We start from the raw sequence: 25,964 nt of genomic DNA, 5'->3' as shown, positions 1-25,964 counted from the left end.
ATGACGTGTCTGAGTAATTGACTATAATGGGGGCGAGCTAGAAAGAGAACAGGCAGTAATTTATTATCTTATCCATTTAATCTACAAATGACCAGGAAATCAATGGGAAAAGCAGTTTCCTCTCCACATACCTTAAGGAAAAGCCATTAGGTTGATGTTACTGTTGTCATCCATTTGGAAATAAGAAACCCAATTCTCAGATCATTGCAGCTAGGCCAGTGCTACTTTCCAAGGACACAGAAAATATGGATAACAGCCGCTTAAGACTTATGCCATGATAAAGTATCCTTATTGTATTGATGTTGATGCCTTATTTATTATTAAGGAAAGCATTTTCCTTAGAGGAAAGACTAGAGTTGGGATCAAATGAGTCTTAAAAATATTGGCCCTTCCCTCAAATCACTTAAATTTTATTTTGTCATCAACTCCATGCACCCATGTAAATATAAGATGCTCTCTTTTCCATTAAAAGCAGCAACAGATGATTTTTGAAGGATGGGTTGCCTCTTACTTCTTTATTCCTACAGAATCTCAACATGTGTTCAAAATTTTTGGAGAAGTTGGAAGGAAATTAAAGTTGTGTCCTTCCTTGGTTCTGGATCCTTCAGATCCTAGTGCGTGGAATTTATAGTTGCTGATGAAAGTAAATGTGCTTTCACCCCGCCTGTAGGTCAGACTCCGTGTCAAGAAGGAGATCAAAGATGCCTCTACAGTTCCTGCCTTGATTCATGTGGTGGTAGCTCTCTTTGTGATCCCAGCAACAGTCTGAATAATTGTAGTAAGTACAGTTGCTGCTGACAAATTCAATCACCGCGTCAGGCTATGTATTCAGTTTTATCCTTTTGCATTGACATTAAAATGCTCAAGTGTGGAATCCCTCCAAAATATGTATATATATCTCTCTTTTTTTTAAAGGTTGCATGTGGTAGCAGAAAAGAAGCAAAATGGTCTTAATTAACTTAAATCATAAACAAATGTGTCATCATGAATGGGCTATAAATCCATTGCTTAATGTCATTGCCGTGACTTTCCACTCAGCGTCAGCTCCTATATATTATTTTCTTGGCTGCATCTGCAGGAAAATGCTATCTTTCTTCCTTTTTAAAGCCCAGCTTCAAAAATGGAAACTTTATCCAAGAAGTAAATATGAAGTTCATTTAAATAGCCACATAAAACTTTGGTGGTCTGTTCTTGTTATAAAATGTATTCTCACCCTTCCAGGAACTTTGCTGACCTGTAATGACCTCGCTACAAACGGTGTAGACAGGTGGCTGTATCCAAACTGGCTTCAGGAGGAGGAATGATTAGGGGAAGATTGAATGGGCAGGGGTAGCAGGAAGAGTCTCTCAGGAAATTTTAGATGAATTGGAAAGCCCCCAAAGACTGATTTCTAGTAATGGCTTGCTTACTTCTGGGCTCTGCTTTCACATTCTACTCACTTCTTTCACTTTTTCGAATTAATTTTTGGCTTCCCTGTCAGCTTGGGCTTGAGATTTAGAAGCAGGTCTGTCAGCTTTCAGTTGACAAGAAGGTATGACTTCTTAGCACAGATCCCAGCCGTGAAGGCCCCTGGAGGCCGGGAGGTTGAAAGGCTGAAGGGTTTGGGTCCCTGGATTTGCTGAAGTTTTCAGATCCTAATTCTACTCTGTGACCTTTCTGGGTCAATGTAGAGCTTATGGGTGGCAGGTAGCCTGTACCCCTTAGGGGATATCAAGGGGTGAAAACAGTGGGCTGGATAGGAGTGTGAGGGCCACAGCCAATTAATAACCCAGACTAACAAGATTTTTTGTTTAATTTCACAAGCACTTGATAACTTTTTGGCTGAAAGCACAATACCCAGCCCTCCTCTATTTCCCATAGGAGAGAACAGTGCAGATAGATATCAGTCTGACCACTAAGACACACTACCATTTTATTCACTCTAAAATGATTAAATATATGTCTATGTATGTGTATATATGTATATACATATGATTTGACGTTGCTCATCTCCCAGTCTGCCCTGGAACTCTTTCAGAATCATTTTTCTTACTTCAACTTGAACTTGGGCTGTAGCATTTTGGACAGTGGCAGTGTTGTCTCAGACACATGTATTTTATTAAAGTTTTCGGGGTTGTCTGACATGGAATGGTACTTACTGTTAGATTCAAAAAAGGTGAGAGAGCAATGTTAGCCTGTGTCAAATTTAGGCAGGGAGTAACCCAAGTATATGTTATCCTATTTTCTCTATACTTGAAATATTTCAAGATTAAAAATAAAAATAAGTTATCACCGGTCCAAAAAAAAAGGAACTTGTAGGAAGGGCACTAGATAACTCAGCTGGTATGTATGTTGACTTAAAAAAAAAGCACAACGTGAGAGTTGCGAGTTAAGTTTTATTGGGCAAAATGAGGACTGCAGGCCGGGAGACAGCATTTCAGATAACTCTGAAAAAACAGGTAGTCAGGAATGTCAAAAGATTATTATTAATCAAAGAATACCAGATATCTCAAGTTAAGGAATTTAGCGCTTTTCTATGTATGGGAAGATGCAAGAGTCTTGACTGCCTGAAATAATTCCTTGGATACGCACCTCAGCTCTCCAGGCCAGTAGCCAGGGTTTTCACATCCTGAGTTTCCTCAGGGCTCACCGCAGGGAGTGGCTGCAGTCTGATGGCTGCTAGATGGCAGGTATTCTTTTCAGCCCTGAGTTTCCTCAGGGCTCATCAGCTCACGTTGGAGGGCTACAATCATTGGTGACTGTGACATCCTTCGTTTATTGATATGGCAGGAAATACTCCATTTATCATGTATATTCAACCAGTATTTCTAGTGTCTGTGATGTCCCAGGCACTGGGATGGGCACTGGGCACTTTGATGGCAATGAAGGGAAACATGATTCCAGCCTTCCTGGAGCTAACTTTTCAACAGTGGGATCATATGGCCACCTTCCCATTCATATATACAACTTTGGTTTTCTTCTTTTTTTTTTTTTCTTTTTTTTTTACGGTACGCGGGCCTCTCACTGTTGTGGCCTCTCCCATTGCGGAGCACAGGCTCCGCGGCATGTGGGATCTTCCCGGACCAGGGCACGAACTCGTGTCCCCTATATCAGCAGGCGGATTCTCAACCACTGCGCCACCAGGGAAGCCCTGGTTTTCTTTTTATGTTCTTCAAATACACTCAAACCATTTCCCTAGCATCTCACCATCTCATCAGCTTCCTCTTTCATCACAGATGTTCTTGCCACGTTCTCTCCATATATATTCAGCAAACATTGGAACACCCCCTCTTCCGAGTACCAGGCATTGGGCTTGTCCTTGGTCTCCATTCCTTCTGTGTTATTAAAAATAAGTGTTGGAGAAAAAAGTACATGAGTGAACATTTAGAACTAAAGGTTGATGGAGTACTGTGGGAAACTTGGGGGGGGTCCCTGAGGCATGACAGTCATACCCGGCTTCATACAGCCATGGCGATCATGGGCGCGAGGAGAGACCCATGCCCAGGAGCTGCTGTCTCTGCTAGGCACATAAGCAGTGTATATGCCTAACTTCCAGCTGAGAGTAAAGATGTTATTCCTTATTTTTCAAAGAGCTTCAGGATGGTGTGTGTCTACTTGGTTCTCTGTAAATATGGACGAGTATCATCTCCTCTCAGAAAACTCTTCATGCACTTGAAAATGTGATTAATTGGTTAAAGATCTTGGACACTGTCAGAGACTACTGTTATTTAGATTCTGGAGCACGACTGAGCAGCGCTCTCTTTCTCTGGCTCCCTGCCAGTGGGGAATATGAGTTTGGAGAACGTGGACATTCTTTCCGGTGGAGTCAGCCTCTCACTGGAGTTGCTGGGAGGCTAGTCCTTAAAGATAATGGTTCTTGCCACCCCATAAAATATTATAATAACGTTCCAATGGTCCCTGAAGATATACTGGATGGGACCCCGGCATCAGTATTTTTTAAATTCCCCAGGTGACCCCAGTGTGCAGCAAAAGTTGAGAATTATTGCTTTGTGTCCTGACGAGGCTGCTGGGATTAGTGACATCCTGCAATTGGGTGTGAAAAAAAGTCTTCGTGGTTTTCTTTTCTTTCTTTTTTTTTTTTTTGCGGTACGCGGGCCTCTCACTGTTGTGGCCTCTCCCGTTGCGGAGCACAGGTTCCGGACGCGCAGGCTCAGCGGCCATGGCTCACAGGCCCAGCCGCTCCGCGGCACGGGGGATCTTCCCGGAGCGGGGCACGAACCCGTGTCCCCTGCATCGGCAGGAGGACTCTCAACCACTGCGCCACCAGGGAAGCCCTGGTTTTCGTATTTTTCAGTGGATAAGATCCATGGTTTATCTCAGATTAGCAGAAGTGCCTACAATTAAAAAAAGCCTAAAGAACACATCTCAGATGATATTGTGTATGGAGAGGTTTAAAAGTATCACAGTATCACCACATCCACTCCAGCCCAGAATCTTTAACATGTTTGCACCCTGCTGGGAGGCAAAATACGGACATGTCCTTGCCTTGGCGGGTAGGATCAGGAATGTTATTTCCCATCAGTCTGGTGTGGAGGGACTAATCCATCACCTGTACCTTGTAGAGTGCAATCCAGACATCTGGGGGAACCTGGCGGAGAGAGCAGCTCCTGCGCATGTGTCTCTCCCCACCTCCCTGCGCCCACGATCGCTATGGCTGTATGAAGCCTGGTGTGACTGTCATGCCTCAGGGACCCTCCCAGGTTTCCCATAGTGTTCCATCAACCTTTAGTTCTACATGTTTACTTGTGTACATTTTTCTTCCAACACGTATTTTTAATAACAGAGAAGGAATGGGGACGAGTGACTAGCCCAGGGCGTGACACTCAGAAGAGGGGGTGTTCCAATGTTTGCTGAATATATATGGAGGGAACCTGGCAAGAACACCTGTGATGAAAGAGGAAGCTGATGAGACAGTGAGACGCTAGGGAAACTGTCTGAGTGTATTTGAAGAACAGAAAAGGAAAACCAAAGTCGTGTATATGAGTGGGAAGATGGCAGTATGATTCCCCCCCACTGAAAAGTTATATCCAGGAAGAAATGAACAGCTTTGTTCTTCAAATAATTTCCCAGTGGTCTGTCAATTTCCTGCCCTCTCCTTGCAATCTCTAGGTGGAAGGAACAGATAGTATAGGGGTGTAGTCAAAAAGCCATATGCTGTAATGATTAAGGACTTCAGTTCTCAGGATCAAATAGTAGATGAGAGGAACAACCTCTTTCTAAAAGCATTCCCAGCTAGTAAGTGGAAGATAAATGATTGAATTTGAATATTACCATTTGGTAACCAGGTGAATTAACAGGGCAAGGCACTGCGCATGGACATAGGTAGAAGTCACAAAAAGAAATCAGACGGATGTGTCTTCTGATGAAAGAACACCGCAGCACCTAGTCTTGCCAAAGGGATGAAGCCTAATCAGCCCCCTGGCTTCAGCTGCCAGTGTTCAGGAGACAAGGGGGACAGGGGAACATGTTTAGCCTCCCCACGAGTGTGCAATTAGCAAAATCCAAACTCTGGCATACTCTACAGGTCAAGTCCCCGGATTCTTCAATAGTTAAACATTAAAGAAAAATAAAGAGATGGAGGGGAGGGGGAACATAGATAGTATAAGAGACTTCAATTTGGTTTTCAAAAATGGATAGCCAAACTGTAGTGTGTAGGATGTGGTGCACACTTATGTAATAAAGCTATGAAAAAGAGCAAGGAAGTGATGACTCTGAAACTCAGCATTTACTTTGTCGGGGAAGGAGAAGGTCGACATAAGACAGGGGATATGGAAGGGTACGTGGGATGTCTGGCAGAGTTCAATTGCTTGACCTGGGTAGTAGGTATAAGGGTGTTGACCTTATAATAGCTCTTCAAATTCTAAAAACTAAATAATAATAAAGAGAGCTTTAAAGTTTTGACGCAAAGATGAATCTCAGATATATATGCCAATGGATGTTGGAAATGACATTTTCTCATGTAAACGACCATCAATCTAATACATGATTTCCATTGGCTTCAGGTATTGCATCATGATGAAGATGTAACATCGTTTAGTTAACAGTCCTTTCTTTAGGTTGAATTTATCAAATATTGTTTCAGACTTTGAAAGGTGGGCTATCATTGAGACTCCATCAGGATCTTTTTTTCTACAGATATTTATTAAACCTCATCTGTCCTCAGAATGCCATGCCAGGCACTGCCTCAAGCTCACACTGAATTATACAGCCCTGCAACAGCTGAACGTCCTCACATGTTTGTGACGTGATCGCCCTCTAGTGGCTAATGTCAGTCAGGCTTGTCAGTGAGTCTACTGCTTAAGATATAAAAGTTTATTGATACCATAAACCACAGGATTTGAGGTTGCCAGATACTTGAGAGTTTCTCTTGCTTAGCACTTTGTGAAGAACACCTTTATGAAGGAAACAAAACAACCTCACCGCATTCAGTAAAGATCTCAGAATAATATATGATCGTAACTTAATCCTTTCATCTCCCTTGACTCTGAGACACTTAAAGCCTATATCTTATCCTAAATCAAAATCGATACATCCCACATATCAAAAGAGAGAAAAGTTATGCATGTGATATGCCTATTAATCATCTCAAGGAAACAAACTGATAAAAAGTTAAAACTTGATAGGATAGTTGAGGAAGAAGAGAGAAAGAAAAGACATCTACAGGAAAAAAAAGACTGCATCAAAATATGTGTGAATGATCCCATTTTTGTAAAATTTTAAGTATATTAAAGAAATTAAGAAAAATATAGAGTGTGAGCTGCCTCTACTGATTTGTAAGATGGTCGTGACAGGTAATCAAGCAACAAAAGCAAGCTGAAGAGGAAACCCATCTTTTGGCATTGAGGGAAGTTAAGAGAGAGGGAGGTGGGGAGATGAAGAGCTTTTCCTATATGTGTCTTTGTATTGTTTTCATTGTTATAAGGAATATGCAGTTTTTGTGTATAATCTGAACTCAAAACATTTCAGTGTTTCTCCTCTCTCACAAATCAAAGTGGTAAGTTGAACCAACCCCATACCTCCTCTGTCTCTTTTTCTTTTCTCCACCCTGTAGGCGTCCTCAGGATTATGCCAGCTTTAGAGTGTTACTTCTTCCTCAATAAACTGAGAGTCTTACATACTTGGTCCGTGAGAGTTTTCAGTCTGGCCAGTATCAGGCTCCTTATCAGCATAATCTCTGCAAAGCCCTCAGACTCTTTACATTACGAAATAGTCCCAGAGCTGTTTTAATATTTCACTGCAGTCCTTATTGCTAATCTGTTTGCCTGCATACCATTTCCTAGTCAAATAATTAAATTTAATTTGAATAATTACTCTTAATAAGGCATGAAATCTCTGGTGGACCTGACCTGATTCTACCAAGACACTCCCTTGATTTCCTCTCTCCTCTGGGAATGAAACACGTCCACCTCAGACAGAGAGGGGACAGAGAGCCTTTCCACCGCATTCCACCAAACCTGCCCAAACCCCGCTTATCCTGGGAAGGCTTCCCAAACTGCTCCTATCCACCCTGTCTCTCCGGGCTCTAGCATTTTGTTCAGTCCCACTAGCCTAGCCTGTTCATGTTATACCGCAGCTACCTGCATGTGTCTTTCTTCCTCTGGAGACTTGGAGTGCTTCAATGCCAGGGACTCTATTTTGCATTATTTTTACATTTTAAAGTGCCTAGGATAGTTTCTGATGCCTCCCCCCTCCTTTCCTTCCTTAATTCTCACACTATGCCTGGTGCAGACTTTGAGATCAAGAAATAAGTTCTCCAGGGAACTATATTCAATGTCTTGTAATAAACTATAATGGAAAAGAATCTGAAAAAGAATTAATTTTATATATATACGTGTGTGTGTTTATGAATCACTTTGCTGTACACCAAAAACTAACACAACATTGTAAATCAACTGTACTTCAATTAAAAAAAAGAGATGAGGTCTCATTTCACAAAACTCTCAAATCGTATGGGGAAGGCAAGTAAGTAAAGAATAGAGCAGAGGGCAATGAGCGCATGGCATGCACACCCTGGAGGTGCTCTGGAGCTCAGCGGAGACTCCTACTAGGAGTGGAAGGGGAAGAGTGGTTGGCCAAAAAGCCTTCCTGGAAGAGGGGTTTGTGCTGAGTGCTGCAGAACAAGGAGAAATTAGCTTAGAGGGGAGGATGGGGAAGGATGATTCCAATCAGCAGTTGCCCTATGTACCTGGCAGCTAGAACCATGATTGCATTTGAGGAGTGATTACAAGTGTGTGAAGGAAAGAAGGGGATAAAAGCTAACAGGACCCACAAAGGACGCATGCAATTCTTAAGTTGTCCGGTGTCGCCCAGGAAATATTGCTGGCGAGATAGTCATGGGTGACGAGGCTGGGAAGTTAGGCTGTGATTTGGAGTGTGAAATAGGCTGGGATGCCAAGCTAAAGGGTTAGGGGTTATCTCATTGGCAATGGATGGCTAACGGATCTCAGCCTCCTCTTGCCCTGAAATTGTATAGCCTTATACACTGATCAACAATAAAACGTAGAGAAAAAAGTCATCTAATTGCCTATTTAGCCAAATTCATTGATTTTTTTAAATGGCTATGAAGGTGGCGGGGAATACACTAGTTTAGAAGTAATGGATAAATCAGAAGACAAATTAAAGTGAGTAAAAGGAATCAGAGAAGTGGAGCCGAGGGAAAAAAATGACAAAGACTCTAAAACGTGCATTCTGGACAGTGTGCTGGCAGCTCCGTATACAGAAGTGAACCTTGGTTTGTCCAGACACTTCTCTGGCCACACTATTTACCTTTTGATGGCAATCTCATATACTACTTACATCTAGTCTTAGCTGCTTCCAAGAAAGAGGGTACGATAGACTTTTTAAAATTTATTTATTTATTTATTTATATCTATCTATCTATTTATTTATTTTGCGGTACGCAGGCCTCTCACTGCTGTGGCCCCTCCTGTTGTGGAGCACAGGCTCTGGACACGCAGGTTCAGTGGTCATGGCTCACGGGCCCAGCCGCTCCGCGGCATGTGGGATCTTCCCGGACCGGGGCACGAACCCGTGTCCCCTGCATCGGCAGGCGGACCCTCAACCACTGCGCCACCAGGGAAGCCCTAGACTTTAATTTTGTAAGTTTTAAAGAAATTGTTTTCCAGGTGAAATTTAAAAATATAATATGTATCTGTATGTGTGTTTTTTTGTTAGGTCGGTGTGAACCAATTACGTTGGAACTCTGCATGAATTTGCCCTACAACCATACAAATTATCCAAATTACCTCGGCCACAGGACTCAAAAGGAGGCATCCATCAGCTGGGAGTCTTCTCTTTTCCCTGCACTTGTTCAAACCAACTGTTACAAATACCTCATGTTCTTTGCTTGCACCATCTTGGTACCAAAGTGTGACAAGAATACAAGCCAGCGTATCCCTCCTTGCAGGTAATACATTGGGGTCTCCCCCAGGCATCCTCATTTTCCCTCAAGGAGAACCAAGGGAATGAAGACATCGTTTGAGTTTAGACAAAGTACATACTTTGCCAACAAGTCCTGTATTTAACAAATTACCTATTTAAAAAGTAAAGAAGTAGGCATTCTAAAATTAATATCTGAGTAAGAATTCATCAGTAAAATACCAAACAAGAGAGATATGAACTGCCTTTTATAATAATTCATGGACTTTAATCAAATGAAATCACAAGTGTTTCATTTTGTTGGATCAGGAAGCGGTTTTTAAAATGTGAGTCAGCAGTAGGGGTGTGTCTGCCTGTTTCTCTAGCAGTGTTGATGTATTTTAAATGCTGCCTTCTGATAGCATCGAAAGTTAGGAGACATTACACAAAGAGTGGGCTGAAGGAGTCATCACACCAAACTCACAGGATGGACGGGGGATGGACATTGCTGTTTTTTTACCTGGTTAGATGAAATACAGGACGGTATTTCAAGAGTGTGGCTTGAACTTAGGATATGAGTGATGCCCTACGGGTTAAGATTATTACTCTGGTGTCCACCTCCTGATTCAAATCCTGGCTCTTCTGTAGCTGCTTGTAGCCTGAGACAGGTTCCTCAGTCTCTCCCAGCCTCAGTTTCTTTACCTGTAAGATCAGGATAGCGGTGGTGGTTGGGTTGGGTTGTTGTGAGATTAGATGAATGTACATAAATGTAAAGTGGTGCCCATTGATTGTAAGCCCAGAATAAAGAAAGCTCTGATGTTAGGACAGGAGCGCAACTAACTGCTTTGTGGCAGTTTGGTCCCTCTTCTATGCTGTGTGTTCAGGGTCATAGCCAGAGAATGTGCACCTACAAGGTGGCTGTCACAGAGGTGAGGGCTGCTTTTCTCAGGGCTGGTTTCCATCAAGGGGTGAATACACAGATGTGCCTGCCTAAATGTGAGTGGTAACTATGGAAACCATATGTTGGGATCAGAAGTCACTCAGAGCTTTAAGAAAAAGCAAGAATATCAATACAGTGGACAGATGGGAAAACAGTAAATTATATGCCAAATATCAAATGGATGACCAGGTAGGGCCATCTATAGAGTTGGGACAGGAAGCAAAATTTAAAAATGATTTGGGGGAACTAAACAAATTATACAAATAGAGTAAAATTTAATGTTGGCTGTGCAAACATAATTCTGAACATTTCTATTAAATGCCTTTTAAAGTATCACTAATAAAACGTCTGCCAGTTTTATGTTAACAAGTTATAAATCTTATTCTACTTTTCCTAAGCAAGGTTGATGATAGTGAATAATTACTTTCAATAGTACTTAACAAATTCTTGTATTTGACTTTCTTTTCATATGTGTATAAGAATTTCCCTATTGCAGTGTTCTCTGAAACAAACTTATATCCACATATGATTGATAATTTTAGGACTTAGGTTTCATACTAAAATGCCTAAGATAAGACTGATCCTGAAATACTATTCAATAAACATTTTTGAATAAATGTTTAGAATAAACATTTTGAATAAATGTTTAGAATAAACATTTTGAATAAAGTGTTGAACTTCTAGACACTTGAGTTTTGTTTCTTAGGTTTACACATACACGTACATCTTTCATTTCCAGTGGCTATCAAAGTGAGTTTTACATTCTGATATTTGTAAGAAAAATTTTTGGATTATGGCAAGAATAATATACTGATACGCTCATGGGGTAACACATAATTCCTTTTGCCAAGCTTGGTTATTGATCTTAAAATTCAGTTTTTAAGCTATGAATTGGAAAATATCTAACATTCTTGAGCTCTTAAAATGTGCTGAATACTTTAGTGTAGTTATCATCCTCAAAATAACCTTTTAGGACTGCTGTCTCTATGGCTGAGCACTGCACAGATTATTATAAGAACAGGTGTGCCAGGGAGTTGTAGTGCCACATATTGTATTTCCATTTTATAGGGAAAAAAAATGGTAGAGTCAGGCACTACCTGACTTCCATCTAAATTAGGTATCGTTTGGTTAATTTAAAATAGCAGCAATTGAGTTATATACATTTTTATATTAATCTGCAACAAAACTATTCAGTCCAACAGAGAGTTATTAAACACCGTTGAGCTTCCCATTTTTGCAAACCTAATATGGGAATGCCATGGCTTTGTCTTTGCCCCCAATTCCTAGGCTAAACCAGCATCAAGTTATGCTCTATCTTAACTTAAATCTAGACAGACTTAAATCTAGACAGAGCCTTTTCTGAAACGTCTCCATTCAATTGCTAACCATTCCTTACCTGTTGAAATTAACTTAGTGGTTTAATGTTTGAAACTTTTAAGAAATGAGAATGTATTTAAAGGGAAATAAAAAATTTGCCTAGGAACTTACTTTCATTATGTCTACTTAAAAAAAAAATCCGTAACTAATTTCTGGGTAATATATTGAGGCAAACTGTTTTTTTCTTTCCCCGTAGGAAGTAAAGCCATCTTCTTTGAGACACGCTGATACCTCAATTTTAAAATATTCTGGTACAAATGAGATAATACACATAAAAGCACCTAGTACAATGCTTAGTATGTCTTTTCTTTAACAAAGACCAACAAACTTCATTTTTTACCGACTTGAGCTCAACACAGATGGGTTTGGTGTAAGCTGAAGTAATAATGCCTTAGGCAAGCCAGGTTGGCACAGGAAATGGCTCCCATCCCAGGGCACCACAGGGGGCCGAGGCTGAGGGTGTTGTATAGATTCCATGACCTTTGGTGGCAGACTGTCCAAGTGATTTTGGGGGCTTCCCTGCTTAAAACAAAAGACACTGGAGTGTGTCTGCCTGAAAGAAAGAAGAGAAAATGGGAAAGGCAAATTGGAGGAGGGAATCCGTGTTCTGGGAACATCTCTATTTCCATTTCTGCAATAGAGTTTCTTTTGGTGAAAGTATGTTTCTGGAACGTATCCCCCTTGTAGCGATATTACTCAATTTGGTTTCCCAAATGTCTAGTGTGTATATGTGCATTCATATATATACATTGGTACGCACACACACTGCATACACACACCACATATACACGTCAACCCATAGCCATACAGAATTAAAACCCTACATAGAGGCCTAACATCAGGTGTAGCTGTTTCCGCTTGTAATATTTTGTCTTTCTCGCTCTTTTAGAGCTCTGTGTGAGCATTCCAAAGAACGCTGTGAGTCTGTTCTTGGGATTGTGGGCCTACAATGGCCAGAAGACACAGATTGCAATCAATTTCCAGAGGAAAATTCAGACAGTCAAACCTGTCTAATGCCTGATGACGATGTGGAAGGTTAATTTTTAAATTAATTACAATGGGGTATCTAACATGGATGAATATATCAGCTACTTTTAGAAGTTTCTCTGTTGTTATTGTTTGTATTTAGTTACCAGTAGAAAGGCTGCATAGGTGGTGAATCTATAAACTTGATTACACTGAAGAATTTGATGCCCATCTGTTAGACATTGTCTTCATTTAAAAAGTAAATTGCAGAGATGACTTTAATACTCTAGGTATTTATTTTAAACACACTTAACTCACAGAGTCCATTATATAGGGATGCTGCTTTTATACTAGGGCCCCTGTAGGTAATGGTGAACATCATGCCCTGGTTCCTTCAAGTGCAAAGCATTCAGAGACCTTGGCAATGTAGGATAATCAAGTAGAGAAATGGAATCAAGGACCTGCCCACTAGGTGGAAAGATTAGGATGGGAAACAATGTGACACATTAAAGGAAAGCCAGCTGGGTAGTTAGAAGCATTGACTTCATAGGACATTTCAGGCTCCAGCAATTGTTAGGCTGTCCATTCGGAAAGAGAGTTCATTGCTGGAAAGCATAGAGACACAAAACAGCTGATCTGAAGAGGTGATGTCAAGGATGAAGGAAAAAGATGCTGATAGGCAGACAGAAGAAAGCCAAGTAAACTTTGACCATTTCAGCTTTGTGAAGGTCCATCCTTATGTCCAGTGATAACTTCTCCACAACATCCCACATGTAAATGGATAAATTAGCTGATGGTTCTGGGTTTTCTGTCTATTGACAGTAATGTGGCCCACTGCTTTTAACAGAATGCTCACCTAGTCACTTCAAGTGCAGCTCAGGACGGTGTGTTCTGGCTTCCAGAAGATGTGATGGCCAGGCTGACTGTGATGATGATAGTGATGAAGAAAACTGTGGTACGTATGTGAGATGGCACTTTTCTTGAATGTACACTAATAACTCGTTAGGATAAAGGGATTGTGTTAAAAAATGTCCATTGTTTACTGACGGTTGTAAGTAGTGACTAGGATTGAATGCTAAGGCATTTACTTCTTAAATTATCAAAGGGCAAAACATGAATTATAAGTGTTTTTCCTGTTAATTCCATTGATTGCCCCTAAATTACACTTCTGTTTATAACCTTGATGACATATGTGCAAACTCTTAGTAAAAGAAGAAGCTCTTCACAAATGTAAGAGATTATTTTTATTGAGAGATTCTAAAGCAGTTGTCATCTGTTTTAAGGTCAGAATAATAGTGTCCTTGCCTATGATTCCCATATTCTTAAATAGGCATCTAAACACACAAAGACAGAGTGCAGGCTCTAACATTCAAATTTAATTGGGATTTATCTTCATGCCCTCTCTGATTTTTGTCTCTGTCAGCAAAGCATAAAACTCTTCCTGACATTTCTGCCTTTGAACTCCAAAATCACCAATGGAAAGGCCAGAAATGCCAGTGGCAATTTAAGTGGAGCTAATTCCCATTTTATTTCCCTGCAAACGTTTGTACTTGTAACCTCAAAGTGTGTCAGGGAATAGAAAACAGACAGCGCTCTTTACTAAGCAATATTTTAGAGTAAAGCAAAATGATTGAAGGGCTACCCCAAAGAATAGTTTGGTTATGATTATTTAGCTTGTTCTGCTTAAAAAACCTGACACTTTTTGCCATTGAAAGCACATGAGGCAATGCATCTTTTGAAATCATTTTATTCTTTTGGCCTTTGAGGGATGAAATATTGCCTTGCTTCCCAAAATGAGTTTTCCATAGTAGACATTGCCCTTCTGGTCCAGACAAAATGTCACAAGCAATCAACTGAAATCCTATCAACTACTATAAATATGGATAAGTGCATCTTCTAGAAAATTAGAACTGTCAGAATGATGGTAATTTTGTTAGGGAGGAACATACAGTGTTTTGAGAAGCTACTGTTGTTTGCTTTGTTTGTGGTCTGTATGTAAAGAAATAAATCAAAACTCATTGAATATCCCTTATATAAATGATTTATTAAGAATCTATTGGGGGCTTCCCTGGTGGCACAGTGGTTGAGAGTCCGCCTGCCGATGCAGGGGACACGGGTTCCTGCCCCGGTCCGGGAGGATCCCACATGCCGCTGAGCGGCTAGGCCCGTGAGCCATGGCCGCTGAGTCTGCGCATCCGGAGCCTGTGCTCCGCAACGGGAGAGGCCACAGCGGTGAGAGGCCCGCATACCGCAAAAAAAAAAAATCTATTGGATTTTTTCACTACACTATAGCTTTGATGGGTTATGGTATTCTGAGATGCAAATTAAAATAGATTATCTTAGATTGTCCAAAGAGGTTACATGATACTTCCTTGGGTGGCTAGACCGAAATTTGCAGTAGGGGAATAAATATTTGAGAAATGTAAAAACTTAGTCTCAAAAAGAGTCTTATGAAGATTAAATGGTCTGAGTTCTAGAGTATATTCTGTAAAAAAGAAATTTAAAGCACTATAGGGTACAAGTGATCCTAAAATGTCAGGTTTCTAGTTAAGTAATGAGTTTTTGTCAGTACTTTAATCTCACAATTAAAGGCTCATGAGAACTATCGAATAAATTGTCTAATCTCTATAAAACACTCAAAAGACTGACGATGTTATTGAGAGTTCTGGTTAAGGAAAGTTAAAAGTCAGTAATAAATTAATACATTTGGAACATTAATTGCCCCAACAGTATTAATCTATGAGAGAATTCTCATTAAGTTTTCCAAAGCAACTGGGCCACACGCACGCGTTTGAATGGGCATGTCCCATGCTCTGGGAGAACACAGCAGTTAAAATCAAATGAAGAAGTCACGCAGTAGAGGAAGGCCCAATGGAGGACTACTGGGAAATCCTCGGATTCCCATTTTGCCTACTTGCTCAGTTTGTCCCTCTGTTTCCATGGGCGTGGATAGGCGTACCATCTGGTAATGCAAACACCAGCTCCAGCAAAGCTGGGTTTCACTCCAAGCTTCCTGTCTTTCTGATTTATTCCGTCCATTGTGGAGTGGAATGCACTTAAATGCTTGGGCTTTCCTGAATACTATGACTATTAACTATTCACTTTCACACATCTGTAGCTCCTCCAAAATTTTAACAACATTATTGGGTTTTCCCCTCAAAACAGTACTTCTTTAATTTAATTATAAAATAATTGATGTGTTGGAAATTTACGCTGTTTCTCTGACACTTCTGCAGCAGGAAAACATGGAGGTCAAAGCACACCATTTGTAAATACACTTTTAAAATACATGCGTTAAACATTTAGCAGTAAGTAGTGTTTGTTTTTGGCAGTTCTATAACCTTATTGGACAATCTACAGTTAGTTCTTATCCACATTAACGTCTGCAGAGTTTTGAAAGTGGCGAGAGGTGGATAGGTAACCAACGTATAGAGCTTGTTTGGTGAATCTTCAACTTCATTATGTTTTCCGGGCAACTGCACATGGATATGGTATGGGACATTCCTTATTCCGTTGGCCCAGACAGATCTGTTGAGCCTGGTGTCAATGCATACATCTGGAAATCTCATCTCCTTCATGGCAAATATCCGGATTTCTTTGAATGCCCTAGGGGTGCGCGTCTTGAAACCCACTGCATGGATTCACTTGTGAATGTTGACAGTGTTTTCTCTGGTCACCACCTCATTGATGGCGGGCCAGCCCTTCTTCTTCTCGCTTCCCTTCTTTGCAGGAGCCATCCAGCTGGGCTGGGAGTAATGTTGTTCTGAAGTGTCTCCTGCTCTTGTGGTAAATTTTTGTTGTTGAAGTTGTACTGATTGTATAATTGTTAGTGTAAACAACAGTCGGAAGTATCGTCATTATTAGAAAAGTTTTCAGCAAGTGTTTGGAAGAATTATGTAAATATGAACATATCATTCCAGAATCGCTTCATGGGAGAGAAGTCTAAAAGATAGGAGTGATTTACAGAGTCAGTACTGCGTCAGTACAGAAGCACTTCCGTGTCTTAAAGTGATAGTTTGTCATTAATTGAACATCTACTATGTAGATGAAGCTGGCTGTAGATCTAGCAACTGGATGAAAGAAGCTTATTTTCAATCTGACATTTACCAAGCATTGATATCTAATCAATGGAGAAAAAGGTGCAGATCTGGGCAGAGAAATGAACAAGAAGGGCATAAAGGAAAGGTGAGCTAAAGAAAATAACAATGAGATTATATTTCTGAGCTTTGCCTTCATGCTATAGATCTGAGTTTGTGAGACTGAAGTTAGCTTTTGCTAGGCCTATGTCCACAATTGGATGAGCTATACCAGCAGGAACAAGGTGGTACCTGAGCTGTGATGGGAGCAGCAAGTCTTCTCAGTGGGTCACTTAAATGGGAATATAGCTCAAACAGTTTTTTTATATCTACTGGAGAAATAAAACCCTTCATTACATGAATATAACATCACAATTACTAATTGATCACTCTTCTGCATAAAAGGGTATACAACATACAGAGAAAGGTAGACAATACAAATGGGAGGGTCGTTAAGGACCTTTCTGTTTATCTTCAAATAATTAAAAACCATTTCATCATCTACCTTCGATCTCCTCTGGGGTGATAGATAAAATGCAGTAAAATCTTTCTTTATAACATGAACCTCTTCTTGGAGTCAAAACCCCTTTAGGCTGTGTTTAAAGCCTCTGGCTCTGATATTCATAGGTTTTACAGCTTGATTTTAAAGTTTTCCAAAAGACTTTTTTCCCTGTTTGGACTCCTTAATAGTATTTGTGTATTTCTCACAGAGAAGGACTTTACTGTGTTTTTCTTTTAAATACTCCAGAGAGCCAGTCTCTTTGTCCCTTTGCTTGTGGAAGAGACTGATTTCCTGCTCTGTGACTAGAAGACAGAGTGAGGGTCATTGTGTTCATCTCATGTCGCATACCCACAAATGTACTTTCAGAAGGAGTTTTAGGATTGATCTTTGATCACATTTAATCCTTCGTGCTACGGAAGAGACATTCTCCTTCCCTTTAGATATTTTGCTACTTGGCTAACTCTTCGCTATCTCATTTGGTGTCTTGGGCAGGCAGCCTGGAATGGTAGAGTGCTCTCTGTAGACCTAGACTTGGATTTAAATCCAGACTCAGCACTTAGAGGCTGTGTGACTTTTGGCCAGTCACTTAACTTCTCTGGGCCTCAGTTTTCTCACCTGTAACATTTAGAGAAGCGCGCTTTATCCCGCACAGCTTGGAATGCTTATAACTTGCCTTACTCAGTCCTCAGAGGGCAATAAACAAGAGCCCACCTGCCACAGTGCTAGGAAATCCAGGAGGCAAGTCCCCTTACAGGTCACCTCAGGGATCTCCCTTGAGGGAAGGAGTCCTGTCTAGCTTGGTATTAGCTCTGACAGACCAAGGTCTTATTTATGGCAGAGGAGGGCAGACTGGCATGTCACGTCCAAAGCACAGGCTGGGCAGAGTCCCTGATTTCCATAGTGAATGTGGGCATCCGGGTGGAGCCTCGTCCTTGAGGTAGTGCTTGTTTTGGTGGTGGATGTCCCCATCTCCAGGATTACGGTCCCTGAGGGTGGCTCCCACCCTGCAATTTAAAGCCCTTTCAAAGTCTTCATCCTGCCTCTTCACAGGGTACTGAGACAGCACGTCTTGAAGAGGATGACATGAAGATGATGCCCCGAAAAGGGGTGTGACTAAGGAATTGGGAGGTCCACTGGGGCTTTCTGGTCAAAGATGGGAGCTCTGTGACTTGTGCTGTCGTTGCTGCCCCTGACGGTTAGGCCTGGAGTTCGGGGAGGGAGGCAGCTCCTTTGTTCAGGCTGCTACCACAGATGCTGCGGCTGTTCTTTGAGATCTGGGCTCCATGGCCCAGGGTCACAGGCTCTGGAGGGGCCGTCACACCTGCCAGGCCTGAACCTCACTGCTCAGCTCCCTTGATTTGCTCTGAGGTCACATCCACAGCCACTGGGGCAGCTGCTGGCCGAAGACGAGCAGCTCTACCCTGACAACACTTTATTTGATGTAGCTCGAGTTAGCAGCCCTGATGAGTGGACCCACTTACTCTGTACTGGCATCACTGAAAGCTTCTTAGAGTTCAAGAAGCATCTGCTTTAAGGTGCTTTGCCTTCTTCACCTATAATGACAACTGTTTTGATAGAGAAAAAGGTGCCCCAGTTCAGGTGGGATCTGCCTCTGACGGAAGCCTGCTTCGCAGAGATTTTGTGAAACAGAGAGAGAACGTGAAGAACCCAGCAGAACGCTTAGCGCACTTAGGGTTGACGAACCATTATGCTTTGCCCAGTACTGAGGGGGGTTTCTTGGAAGCAGGGACGTTTAGTGCTCAAACCTGCAAAGTCCCAGGCAAACTGGGATGAGCTGGTCACTTTAGCAATACACGGTGGCCTCTGTGAGTGGGCGTAGCCATTATGTCTGTACGGGGGGAGGTGGCAGTTATACTGACATCAACAATTATTTGGTTTCATAACCTACAGCTGCATTAAATATCTCATCCTATCCATACCTAGTTTTAATTTTTAATGGAGTCATACCCTTTTCCTTTTAAAGCATACCTTTAAAGCATAATTACACCAAAAATGCCACTTTAAAGAGAGAATGATTTTTTCACAAAATCATAATGGTATCTTCCATGTGCCTCGTGTCTTGACCTTTTCATCCTACTTCATTTATGTTCATCATAACTCCACAAAGGAGGCATTAGGCCACGCAAACTTTTATTAGAAAAGAGAAGATACAGAAGGGAAATTACTGCCTATAGAGTACTCATTTTGTCTTTATAGCAACCCTTTGTAGCAGGCGTTCTTATTACTGTTTTAGAGATATGGAAACTGAGGTTCAGAGAGATTAAGGAACTTATTATCCAAGGTCATACAGCTAATGAGATTTGGAGCTAAGGTTCAAATCCAGATGTCTGACTCTAAGCGTTGTTTCCTTTGCTCTTACCTCTAATGCATACTGAGGACAGCAACTAGAGGCTTGCACCTGCTTCCCTACTGGATCTTTCTCTGTAAGGCTGGATTTGGAGCAATCTGTTTATTTTCTCTAAATCTCAGTTTCTTTACTTAGAAAATGGTGATTGTAATCCTGACATGATGGTATTATTGTAAGAATTAAAACTAATATCTAGAAGGTGGATTTATAGTGGATAATAAATGTTATCTCTTATTATTACCATCTGTGAGCATACAGGTCTTATGTCCCAGTAGATCGACTTTTGTGATCTTTTATCATTTCATTCCAAGTGTCCACATTCTTCTCTGTACTCTTAGGAATGTACCTTATGAACAGTCAGAAAGACTCATGCTGTTTTCTCTCATCATCTACTAGCAAGTGATGTGGTTTGTGATGAGTCTCTTTGCCAGAACATTCCAGATGATGTCTCTTGGTTCCAGATGATGTATTCTTGTTTTTTTTTTTTTTTTTGCGGTACACGGGCCTCTCACTGTTGCGGCCTCTCCCGTTGTGAAGCGCAGGCTCTGGACGTGCAGGCTCAGCGGCCACGGCTCACGGGCCTAGCTGCTCCACGGCATGTGGGATCTTCCCGGACCGGGGCACGAACCCGCGTCCCCTGCATCAGCAGGCGGACTCTCAACCACTGCACCACCAGGGAAGCCCCAGATGATGTATTCTTGGTTAGCTGAAAACTCCAGATTATATTCCCATGCGTTCCTAGAATGGATGTCCCTGGGCCTAAAACCATTCTAGATGGTCAGCTAGTGAAGGCCTCTCACTATTTATTGCCTACAGTTTTGCAGTCACATACTCTACTGCTGTCCTATATTTTTGAATGGTGAAACACTTTAAATCTAATTTTATCCCATAGTAAAAATTTCTCTTCTGGGGACTTATTTTGATAACTTTTCAATGAGAATTTTTTGTAAAGCAGATTATTTTCTCATAAGGGACTCCAAGAAACCTGAGTCAGTCATCTATGACATTTCTCTGGATGATTTGTACCAGATCAGATGAGAAATAGCATCTCTAAAGAAACCCCTTAGGGCTTCCCTGGTGGCGCAGCGGTTGAGAGTCCACCTGCCAATGCAGGGGACACGGGTTCGTGCCCCGGTCTGGGAAGATCCCACATGCCGCGGAGCGGCTGGGCCCGTGAGCCATGGCCGCTGAGCCTGCGCGTCCGGAGCCTGTGCTCCGCAACGGGAGAGACCACAGCAGTGAGAGGCCCGCGTACCGCAAAAAAAAAAAAAAAAAAAAAGAAACCCCTTATTTCATCACTGCTTGGCATTTCATTCACCTTACACAAAATTACCTTTCCCTGGGAATGAGAGACTTTTCGTTCCTTACGTGAAATGAAGTTCCATTTAAGATTCACGTGTATCGAGGTCCTGCTGAGGGCTAGCTGCTGTTCCAGGCAGGGGGGTTCAGGATCCTCAAAGATGAATACATGTGGTCTCTTCCTTCTCACCCCTCACAGCCTGGTGAGGGTCATGGATCCAACTGGAGTGACAAGAACACATCAGGCACTTGGCATGTTCTAGCGGACGTATAAATGCACTGCCTGTGAAGCAGATGACATTTATTAAGTTCATTGTAAGAGCTTGTGATTGTACAGGCAAATTACAGTTCAAGCTTATAGTCCTGGTCTTAGGCAAATTATGTTCTTTTCTCAGGTTAACTGATCAAATTTCTAACCTGAGATTTCTGGCTACGTTACTGAAGTAATGGCTCTTGAGCTAGTTTTGCAGATATTTGGCATATGGGAGGAGCCTCTTGTGCTAAACACACAGATGGCCTTGCCATTTGTTGATTGAAATTACATTTTAAGATAATATGCATTTAGATCGCTAGGTTTTGGCATATTTGCTTAAAAGCGTTAACTCATCATTTTATAGATGAGTCTTATGTGTTGGCAAATTGGCTCAGAAAGCAAAAGGAACAGCTAAAGATGAACGTTAAAGTACAGTTGCTTTTTCTTTTTTTTTTTTCCGATTTCCCATATGTCACTTTTGATCTTCTCCTGGGAGAGCTGTACTATTTATAATGCAGTTTGGAGATTACCAAGCATTTCTGCTTTCAAAATTACATTTTCCACGGTATACAGGAGTCAAAACTCGTTAAGAAAAAGGAAATCATACCTTTATATTGTAATTTTTTTACATTGCTTGATCAAAGCCATTGTTATTTTCACCTTCACATCTATTGCAAATAACCTTTCCTTCTGTCTCCAGGATGTAAAGAGAGAGATCTTTGGGAGTGTCCATCTAACAAGCAATGTTTGAAGCACACAGTCATCTGTGATGGGTTCCCAGACTGCCCTGATAACATGGATGAAAAAAATTGCTGTAAGTCCTTACTGTGAATTTGTCAATGTGCCGTTTTATTTTAAACACTAATTACCTCTCATTTTGAATGTAAGTGAGAAATTTGGAAATAGTATCAAAAGCTTTTTGTATTTTCAGACCTTTTGATTAAAACTCCACTTGTAAAAATATATGCCAAGAATACAATCAAACGTGTAAAATATATGCATAATGATATTAGTCTAGCATGATTTATAACATGGAAAAAATTAAACCACCCCAAATATCCAAAAAGAGGGGGAACATAAAATACAACCATAAAATGAAATAATATGCAAACATTAAAAATTAAATTAAAAGGATAATTTCTCGTGGGTTCATTACATATCATTAGATGAATAAAACAAAGCATAAAGAATTATGTGTACTGTTGTGCTGAGTTTTGAAAGTACATATAACCACATAGAAAAAGATCAGAAGGGCATAATAAAAAGTTTACAGTTGTAATCCCTGAATGGTGGAATTATTAAGTTTTTGTGCTTTTCTGTCTTTTCTACATATTCTGAATGAATGGCCAGTAGTTTTAGAATCAGAAAAAAAATCTCCTAAGATGCATTACCTACTAGTAACAGAAAGCCCAACTCAAACAGACTTAAGCAATGAAGAAGCAATTATTCTTTTATTATCCTGTGTTTTGCATATGCCTTATATTATCATATAAAAAATCAAGTGTAGGGCCAGATACAGGAGCTCAGCACCTCTTCCGGGATTCTTTACGTTTGCCTGACCTCTAGCTGCCTCCTACCAGAGTCCGAAGATGGCTGCCAAGAGCACCTGGGGTGCCATGCTTCCCTGGTCATAGCCACTAGGAAGGAGAGAGAACCTCACCCTCATCTCTGGAATATCACTTAGGGCTTCACTCAGATTGGCCAACTTTGAGCTGGGTCCCAGCTAGCAGTCAGCTATTGTTGTGTGGATTCCAAAAAACACCACCTAAACAGCTGAACTGCAAAAAGAAGCATCTTTAGGGAGAACCAATTAGAAAAAGATGCTGTTTCTTCAGGCTAGGACACGTGGCCTGGACAGCGGGGTTTGGGCAGGAACTTCCTTGGAAAGTACAGCCTACAAAACCACAGGCCAAGACCCTGATCTCGGATCCCATCTTTACTCCTAGACGAATAACTGTACTCAGAGAAAAAAAATTGTAGTCAGAAAAATGCCATGTCTTGCTTAAACGAATCAGGATCTTGCCATGGAGCAGGGGCTGGTGTGCGGGCCTGAACAAATTCATGTTCCCTTAAAAAAGGAGGACACGGGGGTTGGGGAAGTGGGGTGGGATGAATTGGGAGGTTGGGATTGACATAGATACACTACCATGTGTAAAATAGATAGCTAGCGGGAACCCGCTGTAGAGCACAGGGAGATCAGCTCGGTGCTCTGTGGTGACCTGGATGGGGGTGGGCATGGGAGGGAGGTCCAAGAGGAAGGGGATATATGTATACATATAGCTGATTCACTCCGTTGTACAGCAGAAACTAACACAACATTGTGAAGCAGCTATACCCCAATAAAAAATAAATACATTTTTTAAAAGGGAGGAAGAAAAGTAATAGATGCTAGGTAGGCAATCAAGGAGTTTTGCCATAGTTTTTAAAAACCCAAGAGAGAGTTAGTGTGTGACTCTGAGAGTCATTTAATACTAGAGATTAAAAAAAATAAAATTACCCATAAATGTGGACAGAGCTGGTTTTCATCCTAGGGTGACTTCAGTCCACTCATGCCCAGTGCTCTGTTCCCGCCACTTCAGATTTTAGCCCTATGTTCTAATCTTTGGTATTTCTGCTGCTCTGGGTACCACTTCTTCAATCCTGTAGTTACAACTAGAGAATCTCATCACTTGGAGACAGTAGTTCTGTTTAAATGCTTGCTGTTTGTATGGATGGACCTCTCAGAAAGGAGATTTTATCAGTTCTGCTCTTCGGTCTTGACACCTGTTTGGAGGCGTGGGTGACCACATCTTGTCTTCCTCAGATGCTCCTGCTGGCAAACCATGATGTGCCTGTTAGTGATAATCACATTCATTCCTAAAATGTTTGTCTCCTCACTTCTTGTTCCCTTGCCAGCATTTTGCCAAGATGATGAGCTAGAATGTGCAAACCACGAGTGTGTGTCACGTGACCGGTGGTGTGACGGGGAAGCCGACTGCATAGACAGTTCGGACGAATGGGACTGTGGTGAGCTGCTTGTTTCTGCCATCTGCTCTATGCTCTAATGCCTGGCAGCCATTTAAGCTAAATGAATCCTAACTGGTTTCACAGATCTTACGAAGTTCATCTATTCTGGTTTACTATTATAAAAGCTGCCAGTGGTGATTTGTACATGTTATTTCCAACTCACAGAACACTTCCTCACAAGTTACTTCTCTGTTTGAAATGTCTATCTTATTTGTAAAAATATTTGGGTTCAAATTGTTTTGACGATATAACTTTTCATTTGAATATAATTTTTTAAAAACGCTTTATTATCACCCATAATAAATTATCAATAGTCAGTCATTCTTGTATCATTGACACCTCCTGGAAGAGGATACTGAAGTGGTCTTCCATCTTCCCTGGACTCTCGCTCCAGATCCAGATGAGACTTCTATCTACTCCCTTACATGGACAGGACTTAAAGGCATCTCTCACCAGTATCCCAATGTTGCAGTTTATCATCTTGAGTTTGGTTCATTCTATCGTCCCACACTCATCCCTGTTTCCATTCCCTTGGCCGTTATTTCAGTCCTTCGCATCATCTGGCCAAATCACGGTTATGATGTATATTGTCATTAATTGTGCAGTGTTTCCACGAACAATCTATGGTGTATGAAGTACAGAGGATGCTCTTTGATAAAAGAGGAATTAGTGCATATGCCAAATTAATCCGAAATTAACACATCACTCTCACACACTTGCATTCTCACAAGCTTTCTTGAAAGGAAATGATTTGAATGAAGTTACAACTGGCTCCTTCTAATTATGCAAGTCCTTGGGTAAACTCATGGGAATGGGACCCGCCTGTGGCCGTCTTGTAACTCATAATGAAAAGTTAAGAACTGCCTGTCTCTTTCACCAGAGCCTCTAGTTCTTGGAGGGCAGAGAACACATCTAATTCATTTTTCCATCCCCCGCCACACGGCAATCAGTGATTGGCACAGGGTAAGAACTCACCAAATGGTTCTTAGCTAAAAGAAATAAAAATGAATGTCTGCAAGTAAAGCAAAAGCATGTTATCATTCGGTGTCATGAGAAGAAATGTTTTAAATTAGGGTTTCCCCCCCTTTTTCCCCTCAGTGACCCTCTCTGCAAATGTGAACTCCTCGTCATTCCTGACTGCTCACAGATCTGCCATGGAACACCACGTGTGTGCGGATGGCTGGCAGGAGACATTGAGTCAGCTGGCCTGCAAGCAGATGGGTTTAGGGTAAGGTCAGTAGTTTGTAGCCCTGATGAATTTCTCAGAGGGCTTCACGGAACTTGGCAATAATATCTTCCTTATGAATGCAGAGTGAGTTAGTGCTCTCAAACCTAGCCCTCCAAAGCATGGGAAATGGATCAGGTGAGAGAACTGTATTTGATTACAGGCACCTGCTCTCAAGAGTGCGGGTTTCTGAAAACCTACTTTGATAAAGCCTCTAAAAGTAAATGAAGTCATTGTATTTTAAGGACTTGTGAAATGAAATGCTTTTATTACTTAAAAAAGCATTAAGATGGTTTCCTCTGAGGAAACTGGATGGGAAAATCTTGCAATCCCCGCCCCCAAGAGGTTATTGAATATTCCTTTTTAAGCAACACAAATCTTTTTAATAAGTTGAGAAATAGAACTTGAAGTTGCTGGTATTTCAATTTACCCTGTGTAATGTAGGAAATGTAAATTAGGAAAGAGTTCACCATTTTTGCTTCTTAGAATGAAAAGCCACTCACTCTGGCTTTGATACAAACACACTGAAATCAATACTTTTAAAGTTGGATTCTTGGCGCAGGGTTTCTTTTCTAGTTCTATTGGGGTTGGAAAA

At 41.2% G+C, this 25,964-nt stretch overlaps 1 protein-coding gene and 1 pseudogene across 2 annotated transcripts in view; one reads left to right on the top strand and one right to left on the bottom strand.

Moving 5' to 3' along the window:
- The window catches only part of CORIN (corin, serine peptidase), a 260,935-nt gene that overhangs the window by 179,546 nt on the left and 55,425 nt on the right, over nucleotides 1–25,964 (top strand). Inside the window, 7 exon segments of the mRNA XM_079920067.1 lie at nucleotides 671–778; nucleotides 9,175–9,406; nucleotides 12,564–12,709; nucleotides 13,488–13,595; nucleotides 21,839–21,952; nucleotides 24,034–24,144; nucleotides 25,243–25,372. Of these exon segments, the coding sequence (XP_079776193.1) occupies nucleotides 671–778; nucleotides 9,175–9,406; nucleotides 12,564–12,709; nucleotides 13,488–13,595; nucleotides 21,839–21,952; nucleotides 24,034–24,144; nucleotides 25,243–25,372 (949 nt within the window).
- Nucleotides 16,001–16,635, bottom strand: LOC307185665 (large ribosomal subunit protein eL31-like; annotated as a pseudogene). The gene has a single exon. The product of its transcript is annotated as a large ribosomal subunit protein eL31-like (transcript).

This window comes from Stenella coeruleoalba (assembly GCF_951394435.1).
Source record: "Stenella coeruleoalba genome assembly, chromosome: 4".
In the NCBI taxonomy this organism is placed as follows: Eukaryota; Metazoa; Chordata; class Mammalia; order Artiodactyla; family Delphinidae; genus Stenella; species Stenella coeruleoalba.
Note: the sequence above shows the minus strand (reverse complement) of the source record. Positions and strands in the feature narration are given on the sequence as shown.